General features: G+C 31.2%; 1 protein-coding gene across 1 annotated transcript; it reads right to left on the minus strand.

The window, feature by feature from the left end:
- Window positions 1-200: 200 nt before the first annotated feature.
- On the minus strand, window positions 201-839 carry LOC25497794 (zinc finger protein GIS). Its single transcript, XM_013592515.1, has one exon. It carries the CDS (start codon window positions 837-839, stop codon window positions 201-203), a length of 639 nt encoding a protein of 212 aa, XP_013447969.1.
- Between the last annotated feature and the right edge of the window lie 12,760 nt (window positions 840-13,599).

Here is a 13,599-nt window from a genome sequence, read left to right on the forward strand (position 1 = left end):
AATAAAATGTGGTTAACTAATCCCCAAATGATAGAGAGATTTTATTCCATGCCTAAAGTCCAATATATTATTACATATGTTTGATTGAAGACAATGACCTCATCTTATATGATACTATTTACACATATAATTATTTATTATGATTTATGGTACTTAATATTACATTAAGACATTATTTATAGATTAAATATATATATAAATCAAAGCTTAAGGGTTAAATCAATCTTGGATGCATCCTCCTCTTGAGTCTCTTTGTCTTCCTGATCAAATTCATCACTACCAGCATCTCCCTCGTTCACTTCATCTATCTCCGAAATATGCTGCAATGCACCATACAAATTCTCGGCATAAAAGTTTGATGGCCCTGCATGCTGAATCATATTGTTATATCCATGATATTGATATCCACACCCCATATGGAATGGAGGGATGTTGTTTAGACTTATCCCTTGATTATCATTTGAGTAATTTATCCAGGCTTTGTTAAAAGCTTGGATCTTTTCTTTGACACTTCTCTCTAATTTGTGAGAATTTTGATGGCCACCTAATGCATGTGGACTCGTGAACTTTCTGCTACAAAATTTACATGAGTAAGCTTTTTGAATTCCTTTCCTGAGATCAACAATGAATCCAAAAAGAAGAAATGGAGAAATTTCTTTCGATGAATCAGTTGATTCTTCTTCAGCAACATCTTTTTTGGGAGTCTTTGAATTCTGAGTTTCAATATGGGACTCTCCTAGCACGATTGCCTTTCGCTTGTTCTCATTGTTCAGATTCTCACCCGTCTTCAAATTGGCTACTGATTCTTCATTCACCTTCTCCTTCCCCTTGTTGCACATGGCATCAGAGAGAAAGTGAAATGATGGGATTTTGAGGGATGATTTAGAATGTGAAAGTTCTTGTGAATTTAAAGACATGCACTACTTAGGATAGATATTCTGCCAAATTTCCACGTGTAAAATATAAAGCAATCTTGAGGATAGATATAACTTTTAATTAAATTAGATAGGTTTTAAATACTACTCTTTCTCTTTATTATTTTTAAATGCATCTTTTTTTAATGACAATTAATAAAATAAGATTATATATGCTTTTAAATATAATAATAAATATATTTAAATTATGGTCCTTAAAAACAAAATTTACATTATGGTAGACACACTTAATACATATCTTTTAACATACACGCTAAATATAGTTTTAATAAATAAGTAGATTTTTAGTCAAAACAATAAATAACTAGATTTTAAAAACAATCTTACCATTTGTTGGTCTATTTATTAATGCAAAGGTAAAATAGTCGATAAGTTGAGTGGATAATAAATCAAAAAATGGCTTAACTGCATGTTGGTCTTTATTTTAGGTTTTAAATCGATTCCTTATGTTTTAAAAGTTTTAAGTTAGTCCAAAATGTTACTCAATTTAGAATAAGTTATTCATTTTCATCCGTTTATCAATTTAACAATTTGAGTTGAGGATATAAGTGTTCGAATTCAACTAATTTTCAAAAGTAGTTTTAAAGTATTTTGTAATTTCTTATATTTTATGAAATTCAGTATTATGTGGTGGAAGAAACTAACTTATTTCAATGTGTATATTTTTTTAGACTAACTTGAAACTTTTAAAACAAAATAGACGAACTGAAAACTTTTAAAACATAAGAGACCAACTTAAAACCTAAAATAAACATAAGAGACCAAACATACAATTAAACCTAAAAAATAGTTAATACTCTTGTCGTTACTTTTTAGTGTTAGACTTTTAGAAAAAAAATTATCCTTTATTTGTTGTTTTCAAAGTTTAAAGTAGTATTAATATTGTTTTGATAAAATTATCCTTAAATATTTATTGTGGAGACAAAAAAGTGAAATAAGATAATAAATTGGTAAAGGGATTATAGAAAAAAAACAATTAATTATATCAAAAGAAATTCATCAACATTATTTATTGTATAGAGAAAGAAGTGAATTTAAAGTTAATGAGAAACCAAATTATTGATTATATATTCCATTTTTTAGCAAAGAAAATTATATTAAATATAAAGGAAATATGCATAAGATTCTTTTGAAAGAAAAGTGTTTATAGCATATCATTAATAATAAGAAGGGTTTCATTACAATGAAGTATTTCAAAATAGACGTTGGGACTAGTTGATAAAGTGGCATCGCATGCTAAAGCATGAGCAGCGACATTTGCTTGTCGCCGATTATACTCCATCTGAGAGTTTGTAAAATCTGAGAAGATATCCCTGCATCCTATGATGAAAGATTGAGTCTTGGAGCAAAAGAAATGATTTTGGAGAATGATTAAAGGATGGAAGGATCTTGAGCATGATTTGGAGCTGATTGAAGACAAAAATATAAAGATCCTATGCAAAAATATCAGGTATGGCCGTTCCTGACAATGGCATGGTCGTGCCTCCAATTGTGCTCAAAAGTGCCATTTTCCAGAGAGGCTGGCACGGCCCGTGCCTGCAGGCGCACGGTCGTGCTCGAGCCCCAACTCCTTTTTGTTGTTTTGTTCTACAAGGATGGCACGGCCCTTGCCAAGCTAGGCACGGTCGTGCCAAGGTTCCAGGCTACTATTTTGACCTAAAAGCCCATGGGTTGCTTGCTTTGTTATTATTATTCCTTTTCTTATGGCTTAAGTTAGCTTTAGGCTATAAATCGAGCAGCCATTAGACATGATTCTTCATCTTTTGTTCTTGGGAATTCTTTGTGACAATTATTTCCATTAATCAAAGTTCTTATTTTCTTGTCTTTTTATTATTCTTGTTCTTTACTTTCATGTTCTTCTTCTTAATCTATATGACTACGATGAACATGAGTGAGTAGAATTCTTTATCATAAAAGCATGAAAATAGCAAGAATCACACAAAACCTCATTTCTACCCATTTGCTCATAAAATCCCAATGGTGAATAGGACTCCCCCATTACCTCTTAATTTTCAAAACATAGCTCCTACAAGCTTGGGTCTCCCTCTCCTATTCTTTCTCTTTAGATCCTTGTTTCTTCACCTTTTGTCTCTTTTCTCTAATCTAGCCTCTTTTCTCTAATGTTTACAATTGATTTTCTAACCCTAATTCACAAATACTACATCTTATTTATATCCATTTGATTTGGGCTTGTTTCCGTAACTATTAATGAACTTAGTTTCTACTTTTTCTCCACAAATAAAACACTACACAATTATTTCACTTAAACCTCTTAATTACTCATACGCCCTATCCTCTTTATTCGTCATAATATCTTATTTCACATAACTTCTAAAAAATACCCTTCATTCCTTAATTGTCCAAAATATCCTTTACTCCACAATTTATAATAAAAATCAACTAACTCATCAAATCAATCTCATTAAATAAAACTAGCAAACAAGTAATTTATAAATAATACTAATAATAAAAATTGGGATGTTACAGGCTAGACCACCAAACTCAATTGGATTCAATCAGACGCGTAAGAACTCAAATCGAGGGATGAGTCCAATACGTTAGTAACCACGGACCCTTTTGGGTTAATAGAACTAGACCCTTTCGGATTTTTGAAACCAAACACCATACCCTTTCGGGTTATTGAAATTGAACCACATATACCAAAATCTAGAACCACCCAATCTCTGAACGAGAACACAAAAACACAACAGACGAGGATTCATCAAAATAGGCAGCTCACCACGCAGTAAACGGTACGCAACAAAACCACTGACGAGACCAATTGCGATGGAGTGATCACAACACAACCTTAACACCAACACAAAACAATCAGCGAACCAAAGGCTGCCGCCACCGAGAATGGGTGATGCAATACCTAGATCCACCATCAAACCACCACAACCTTGGAATCACCAAAAGATGACGGCGGTATACAACCACCCAAAACCAAACAAACACAACGAAAAACTCCAGATTTACAAAAGAAAAAATGAAACAGACTAAAATCAAGCAACAAAAATCTCGAACAACATTCACTAGAGTCCACCGACGTGGTAACCTTCGGGAGATCTGGAAAGGGTGGTGTAAATGGCTAAAGTCAACATTGCACCACCACCAACTGTTGTCTACATGTTGAAGGCAAAAACTGGATGAAAATGGAAAGGGGTTGGTGGGTGTTTATCGGTGAAGAAGTTAAAGGATATTCTTTTTTTTTTTGTCAAGTAGGCTAGTGGGTAGAATTCACCTTTTTCAAGATGAATAAGTGGGTTGTTCGGGGTTCGAACCCCAACCCCTGCATATAACAATGCATGTCCCTGTCAACTGAGCTATGATCAAGAAGACAAGGGAGAGGATATTCTAAAGAGAGCTATTGTGAAAAATCAACTCTAATTTAATTTCGATACTTGGCTCCCCTTCCCTTAGAAATGAGAGAACTAACTCCAAAAAATAAGATATTAAAATTTAGGATTTATAACAAGTGCAAAATATGGTGTCATTATGTCGAAAATAAGTGCAAAATATGGTGTCATTGTAGGCATTAATTGACTTGCCTTTCCATTTCTAATTTCAAAAAATACAAAAAATATTTCCTTATTTCCTTGATCCAGGCTATGACCCTCTATTAATTTCGCACTCTTAATACACAAAAAATTCCTTCTTCAAATATAGCCGTTGGGATTTGCGATTTCCTAATATCAACCAACTATCTTTCATATAAAAAATAACTTTCCAGATGTTGTGCAAGATTACCAAGAGAAAAAATATTTTTTTCCTTTTCTTAAAGAAAAAAAAAAGAGCTTAATTTCTTTGATGTCATATTTTTTTTTGAGGAAACTTTGATGTCATATTTTGTATTATGATTTGGTGTAACATTTTGCATTAGGATTTTTTGTTAATATCATGTAAACAGTTCAATTAAAATTTATTAGGAGTTCAATTAATATTATGAACTGTTTACATAATATTAACAAAAATGAATAAGTGAAATACTGAAGAAATATTTAATTATTTAATTGAACAGTTCAATTCTCTAATATTTTAAAGAAATTTTAGAAAATGACATAAAATCATCCCTCCTAGATGAATGAAGGAAAAAGAAAACTTAGAGAAAAAGTAGAGTTTCTCTCACTAAAAAACTAAGGCCGGCAAGAATAAAGTGATATACGTTTGAAATATTTTATAAATATCAAATGATGACATAAAAAATGGTATATTTAATTAATACTTATGTTTTCAATTAAGATAAAGTATAATAAGTTATCCTCCCTCCGTCCCAAAATAAAGTAGAAAAGATCAACATAAGTTGATGTATTTAGTTCAGTATGCTCATAAGAACAAACTAAGCTCATGAAAAAACGATAGTTACCAAATAAATCTTTTTTAGTCATACCAACTTATAATACATAAATCATAAGCTCAACGAAGTATCTTACCAAATAAACCCATAATTGATTGACACGTATATTTAACATTCAGAGGATACTATCCAAACAAGGATCCATCCAAAAATATATATTAACCCCATCTGCAACCGTGCTCCTCGTGTTATCATCAAACTAACCTAATTAAATATACAAAAATCATATCATATGTTTTTTATTAAACCTTTTTTTTACCAATCTTTCAAAACATCTAGATCATTCATTCAATATCAATCCAATTAAATGTCTGTGTTGCCAAATTTTCAGCACAACTTGAGGTTTGATCCCAAACCTTTGGGATTACTGTTGACTCAAATTTTTTCTGTGTTATTTTGAGTCATTTGTTAGTTTGGTGAGTATAATTTATTCATCTCGCGATATATTATTTAATGGAGTATTTTTTACTCTTGAGTTGTTCATGATTTTTTGTTTTTGTTTTGGACTACTAGCTGACACTGCTAAAATAATGACATTTAGTAACAATTGAAAATTGTAACTAAATCAGAAAAAATGTTACTAATTAAGTTTAGTAACACATGAACAATTGTTAGGTAAAGCTCGTGTTACTAAAGAATTTTAGTTACATTTTATATTACTATCTGTAACAATTAAAAAGTGTCGCAATGTTACATTATTGTATCACCGGTAACAATAAAAAAGAGTAACATTTATAATTTTTGAGAAGTGTCAAAAGTGTCGCAAAATTGTTTAGACTATTTTTTTTTTTATAATTTACAAAATTTGTCTTTGCTTAGACTTCATTCATATTATAATTAATCAATATTACATACAAGTTTTAATAACCAGTTTGAATTACATACTCCATAAAATTTCCCCCTTCACCGATGAAAATGAACTATGCAACATGTACTCTATAAAATATCCCATTGCACTGTTCTTATTCTTCCAACCATATTATCAGCCTTCCATTTTGTTTTCTGCTTGATTCTTTTTGCTCTAAGTTGTGGACGCTCTACAAATTTCTTTTTCTTGTCTTTCTTCTTCAAATCTTTTCGCATCCTTTTACAGTATTCAACTTTTTGTTTTACCAAAATAAACAATATAATGCATGCTTAATCAGTGGTCACATATAAATTATAAGATAGTCATAGGTTAGCAGCATAGAAAAACTTGGAATGATATCAACAATGACAGAGCGACATACAATAGCAAAACTAAATATTGTTGAACCAAAAACTCAAAACAATACTCAGAACTGAGCAACAAAACAGAACACTCCAAAACCCAAATAGAATTCAATGCGAAAAGAGCATCCAAATTAGTAATAGTATCAACATGAAACAGAAGGGTGAAACTGAAGCAATCAAGAGACATTCACACCAAAAAAATTATCTAAAAGAGCCAGACAACATTTTCTACTTCTGGATTTTCATCCTTCTGACTTCTAAATCTGGTAGTAGATGAAGTAACCACAACACAATAGTTTTGTGTTTTTCTTTGACAACTTTCTACAACAAACTTATATCCATTTATCACAAAAGCAGAAAATCTTCTAGCAGCAGTATTAGGCCATCTAGATAACCACTTAACATCTTCAAAAGCAACTGACTTATTAACATGATCTTCAAACCATGGCTAGAATGAGAGGTGAAGTTACCTTACAAGGTAATTTTCTCTTAGATTTTGGAACCTCCCGTTTTTTGTATCCAGAAAGACCACACTTAAGACATGTATCTTCATTCTCATACTCCTTCTGATATAGGATACAATCATTAGGACAAGCATGGATTTTCTCATAACTAAAACCTAAGTGCTTAATGATAAACTTGCAATCTTGGAAAGTTTATGGTAAACATATTAAATGACACGTTTCTCCAACCATAAAGATTCTTAATATGCAACAAAACAATGATCAATAACTTAGTGAAATTGTTACAACCAAGATATACTTCTTGTTGGGCATCATGTACTAATTTGTAAAACCTAATTGCATCCTCATCAAGATCTTTACTATCATCATCATAGATATCATCAAACTCACCTTTACTAAATTGCGTTGTAATAAAAGTATACTCTAAGAGCCCATCCAAATCTTCATGCAAGTTATATTTTTCATCATTTTTATCATAGGGTTTTCTTGAAGATAGTCCTTCCATGAAAAATTCATTTCTTATAGGTTAAACTGCACTTTTCGCCCCCTATATTTTAAAATGTTGCGAGTTTGACCCCCTATTAAAAAAATGTCAATTTTGGCCCCTTTTGTCTCAAAATTGCTGAGAAGACACCACGTGTCCCAAAAAGGGGCCATATTCGCAACTTTTTGTAAAGATAAGGGGTCAAAAAAAATATTTTCCTTATGTAAGGGGGTCAAAAGAGCATATTTCCCTAAACATAGGGGGTTTTGTAGAGTTTCATATATAACTATGAAATTGACTATATTATTACTTTTATAATTATATTCAGTATTACATTATGTTATCAAACTACCTCAGAAAGTAACAAAAACAAAAGATGGACTTCAATAAAAAAGACAAATAAAATAAAAAAAATATATACAAAAGTCTGCACCAAAAAAGTGGTCCTAACCACAAAGGCTGTTAAATTTATAAAAATGAAAAGGAAAAGAAATTGCTATGTGGTAATTGAAGGAAAAATAATAATAATACTGAAAAGGAACTGCTATGTCGTAACCGAAAGAAAAAATAATAATAAAAAGGAATCGTTATGTGATAATTGAAAGAATAAATAATAATGAAAATGAACTGCTATAAAAAAAGAAAAAAAAAATTGCAATGGTGTTAGTGACTTAAAAAAAAAAAAAAAAAAAAAAAAAAAAAAAAAAAGAACTTTTCATGTGCTATCTGATTCAATTCCTTGCGGACCTTTTTTTCAAAAATAATATTTAGGCCCGTCAAAAAGGGTGGGGTTACGTTTATTAGGTTCTCAATTGGTGATAAATGATTTAGGGATAATGAGATTGAAAGAAATAGGACCCAAGATTTGTGTTGAATAGATAACATTGAAGCAAACACATGTCATCAAAAACATCAGTGACCTGGTGGTAAGAGTTTTGAATTGAAAGCATGAGGTTCCTAGTTTGATCCCCGGTAAATATCTTGAAATCTCTGGTTTTTAAATTTCAAATTTTACGAAAAAAAAAAAAACATGTCAATTACAAAGGATTTACGTATTTAAGCCTAATATTTTTGTCATTAGTATCTATAACAAAAAACAAAACCAAAAAAACTTGGTAAATGTAATTTAGAAACGTAAAACGTGTTGCATCGGACTGAAAGCAACTTTGGTCCCTGCAGTTCCCTTGCGTCATTGCATGGTAATAATTTGTCTATTTCATAAATAACATAAACCCTTTAAAAATGAAGCTGTCGATTTCATGGAAATCATAACAACTTATATATATATATGGTCCCATTAAACCCATATCCAATCATCAATTCGTATACCATATACCAATCATGAACACAAATATGACTTGTTGTTCCAATCCTACGAGTAGTATCATCAATGTCACCACAACTGATCAAAACCCTAATAGTAGTAATAACAAGATATATAGAGGGGTGAGGAAGAGAAAATGGGTATCTGAAATTAGGCTTCCAAATAGTCGTGAGAGAATATGGTTAGGATCACATGACACACAAGAAAAAGCAGCTAGAGCATTTGATGCAGCCCTATATTGTCTACGTGGTCCTCATGCTAGTTTCAATTTCCCTAATACACCTCTTACCATCAATGTAGCTTTTCATGGTTAACCAATCTCTTTCACCACAAGAGATTCAAGAAGTTGCTGCTAAGTTTGCAAATGAGTCACCACCAATTGAGCTCACTCATGAAGAAGATCATCAAGTATCTTCAGAATCACAAAATTGGAATAATTCCAATTGAATAATTCTTATTCAAGTATTCTTATGACAAGTTATAATTTACTCTCCATGAGGTACCTGTTATAATTAACTACCAGTAATTAGAAGATTATTGATTCGATCCCCAATAATTCCAAAAAATTTCACCCTTTTTCATTAGAGTTTTTATCATAATTATTGTATCTTTTAGTTCTTTTTCCAAAAGATTATTGTATCTTTTAGTTCTTTTTCCCCACCTAAGGCAATCACATTAGCATGATTTTGAGGGGTTGGTTTGGAAGTACAAAGTGATTTAGATTGTACTCTCTCCGTACTTTTTAAGTATTTTTTTTGGAATATTAGCATTTAATTAGCGAAGTTTATTTTTGCACATTTACTTCTTGTTATACCCTTATTTTAATCCATCAATACATTCATGTTTTTTAGCACACAATTTCTCTTTTCAATAAATTTAATATGTTATCTTTCTTTTGTAACAAACAATTGTTAATTACTGTCCTCGTGAGCTTAACTCAGTTGGTTTGGACAATGCATAAAATATGCAAGGTATGGGGTTCAAACCCCGACCACCACCAAAAAAAACAATTGTTAATTACTATTTTTATCTCCAACAAATTCTTATTTTTTTTTGCACACTTTGTCTCAATCTTAACAAAAAAATTGTCAATTTTAAGATAACAAGAAACAGACTTTGTTTTAAAAAAATACAAACAAAACTTTGTTTTAAAATAAGCTTTAGTTTTTCAAATATATATAACATTAATTAGTTTTATTGAAAAAGATAAGAGTAATTAACAAATCGTACCTTTCAAATACCAAAACGGCAGTTGAATAGGAACGTTAAATCCGCACTCAAACGACAATTAAAAAGGAACGGAGGAAGTAACTCGTTTGGTGCGCAGGATAAGGAGACAGGATATGATTAGATTATCATATCTTGTCTTAATCCCTTGTTTGGTGCACCAACATGAAATGATAAGTTTAACCTATTTCTAATCATATCCCACTCCTCCTTTGTTATTCTTATCCTTAGTTTTTGGTGGATTAGAATTATCCTATTATGATTAGCACTAGAATTCTTATTTTGCCCTTTCTCTCAATTCATCGATGATGTCTCTCATCCGTATCTCTACCTCTTCCTCCACAAATCTTCAGCACCATCTCTTCTATCTGTTATGGATCTGACAATATCCTTCACTGCTTCCGTTCTTACAACCATTGTGCAAAACTACGTGCCACCGTTCACGTCTCCGTTTCGTGATTTTATTTCTTCTACACTACATGTTTAAGAATTGGGGTTTAAAATATATTATTAATTATAAGGAAGAAGAAGGTTAACGAATGGATTTTATTTCTTCCACACCAATTTTGAGATTTTAACCATAATCAAAATCCGTTTATTTCAACCATAACAAACTTATTTCAACCTTGACTATGGAAGAAGAAGAAGGTTAACAAACGGATTTCAGCTACCGTGATTTTATTTCTTCTAAACCAATTTCATTGCTATCCTTCACCAATTTCCAACAAAAAAAAATAAAGAAGACGGTTTTTTTTAAGAAGGTTAACAATTATGTTTGATAACTTTGCAGAATTAATAATAGCTTAATTTTATTTAATTAAAAAGGGTTAAAATATATAATTTATTATAAGCGTAATTTTGTCATTTAATTATGATTTATATGATATTATATTTGTTATCATATGTGCATCAAATATGTGATATGATAAATGTTTATCCTGTCAATATCCTTTCCTATCATTATCCAATTGTATATTATATCATATCTTTATCCTATCATGTGCACCAAACGGATCTGTAAGATTTCTTGATTGAAAATTTGGGATATTTTATTTTACGCCGGATTATAATTTATACAATCCACTTTAAAGGCTATAAATTGAATAACCACGATTATTAAGAGGTTTTGTTTCCCTTAAAAAAAAAAAAAAAAAAAAAAAAGAGAGAGGTTTTCTTCTTTAATCTCCTTAAATTGTTTCCTAACATCCTTATGACGTCTAGCTTGTATTGTCATGAAGCTTTCTAGTAGGTTTTCTTCAAACCTAGGATATGCCTAGCAAATTTTTTGGTGGTTTGGCTAGGGTAGGGATTTTAGGTAGGATCAGGGCCGGCCCTGGGGAGGTGCAAACAGCTCTACAGAGCTGGGCCTCCCCAATTTTGGGGCCCAAAATATTTTTTTTTTTAATATATAACGCATTGAAATTTTAATATATAGGCATAGCATAGAATTTTTACAAACTAAATGTTGTGGCCTAGCGGTTAACTGTGGTAGTGTAGTGCTTTTTGTCTGCGGTTCAACTCCCATATATGGCAAATGTCATTTTTTTTTAATTGTATTATTCTTTTATCTCTTTTGGGCATAATTTTAATGGATTTGAGGTCTATATTTCATCAATACTTTCTCTTCTCCTTCCAATTCAATTCACTTCTTTTGCAAAGCTGCAACAACAAACATTATAATTATTCTAAAAATAAAGAAAACATTATGTTCTTTTTTTCTTTTAAAAATATTGTATATTTTAGGGGCCTATTAATAATAAGAGAGTCAGGCCTCCAATTTCACAGGGACGGCCCTGGGTAGGATGAGGGGTGGCCCTTCCATCCATGATTAGGAAAGTTGCCCCTCTTTGAGAATTGTTCAAATTACCAACAATCTCATGATTATTCCCCCTATTATTATTATTTTCTCCTTTTAAGCAATTGATGGAAAGGTTAGTGGTCACTTTGCAAGTTTCACAAAGAGAAACACTAGACACACAAGGTTTAGTAGAGGGTGTCACTTGATGATCTTGAATCTTCAAGGAAATGTTTCCCATTAATGGTTGCTTCTTTCCATGATTTTCAAGAATGTTGTCCAATTCCAGTATTGACTCACACATCTCCCTAATTCCATGTATAGGGCTTGTTAGCCATGGTATTTTGTTACCTTCCGGAGGACGGTTACTAGTCATGGTGATGAATAAAAATAAAAGGGTTTTTTCTAGATTACCTTTGAAGAATGGTGGGTAATTTACCCACCAACCAATGAAAATGAGCAATTTGTTGGTGGGGTCAAGATAGTTTATGGATACCACTTAAAAATGTGTTTATGTGGCTAATGTGTATTGGTTAGGGTAAATTACCCACTATTCTTCCATGGGTATACCCTAGTTGTCACCAAATAAAAGAGAAAAAAAAAATTAAAAGTTCTAAACTAAACAAATTAGAGAAGAAAAGTTTAACTTCAATTTTCAACAAGTCCTTAGAAACAGCACCGAAAGCTTGATACGACCAAAAAAGTACGATATATTTTCATAATAAAAAGAGTATTGTATCCACAGAGACCCTGAATCTGAATGTGGTTTTATTTCTTAAATGTTTAGTTAGAATATGTTTAAATAAATTTGCTTAGAATAATAGAGTTCATCATTGCAACGAAAAATTTCCTAGTTCCTTATATTTCTAGTGAATAATATTTTGAGCAAGAATACCACAAGAAAGCAGTTTCAAGTAAAGATGTGTCAAATAATTTAAAGCAACCGTCACAGTAACGACCCATGCCACCCGAAGAATTCAAATGTACAACCTCTGAAAACTGCTCAAGAACTCAATAACTTGGTTATCTATTATGACATATGCAATGTGTTGAATATTTTCTTGTTGATTGATATTTGATAAATGCAAACTTTGTTAAATGTGAATATGAATCATAGGTTAACTTGTGTAAATGTGAATATTTGTAGATATGACGTGGTGAATGTATACACACATGAATACATGTTTAATGAAAATAAGTAAAGCAAATGTAACGTTGCTACACTTTACACAGTTCAATTAGTCACCACTTTGTTTTTTTGTGTGTGCACATTTACAAGGCACTTATGTTAGGTCGTTAATTTGTTATTCATACTCATCTATTGTATTTTATCGAACATAACATGCTAACAAAATTATTGGAGATTTGATGATGTAACTTCGTTGAAGGTAGCTAAGAAACATAAGTTTATTTTGAACAAATACCATAGAGAATTAACATAGAGAATGTGACATATTTACTCGAATGACAAAAGTTAACAAATGAACCATTTTCCATGATATTTTTCAATTTTATCTATTTACATAAATAAAAAGATTGTGATGGAGATCATTTTGTCTATAGAATAATTCATTAATATCAGAAATATTGATTAGTAGTATTAAGTAAGAGTATGATGCGGGATGAAGGTTCCACAAATAAATGGTGGGATGAGACCCGATTAGTACCAAATTTAAAAATAAAATAATTGTCCCAAGGCCTACCACCTCTAGGCCTAAGGGTTTCCATTTTCTTAAGTTCGAACTTCAAATCTTGCATATATTATGTATTGTCTTTACCAATTAAGTTAAACTCACATAAA

Source organism: Medicago truncatula, chromosome 7 (assembly GCF_003473485.1).
Source record: "Medicago truncatula cultivar Jemalong A17 chromosome 7, MtrunA17r5.0-ANR, whole genome shotgun sequence".
Lineage (NCBI taxonomy): Eukaryota > Viridiplantae > Streptophyta > Magnoliopsida > Fabales > Fabaceae > Medicago > Medicago truncatula.

Bases quoted from the DNA above. Each gene is read 5' to 3' on its own strand.
- LOC25497794 (XM_013592515.1), bottom strand. From the start codon at position 839: ATGTGCAACAAGGGGAAGGAGAAGGTGAATGAAGAATCAGTAGCCAAT.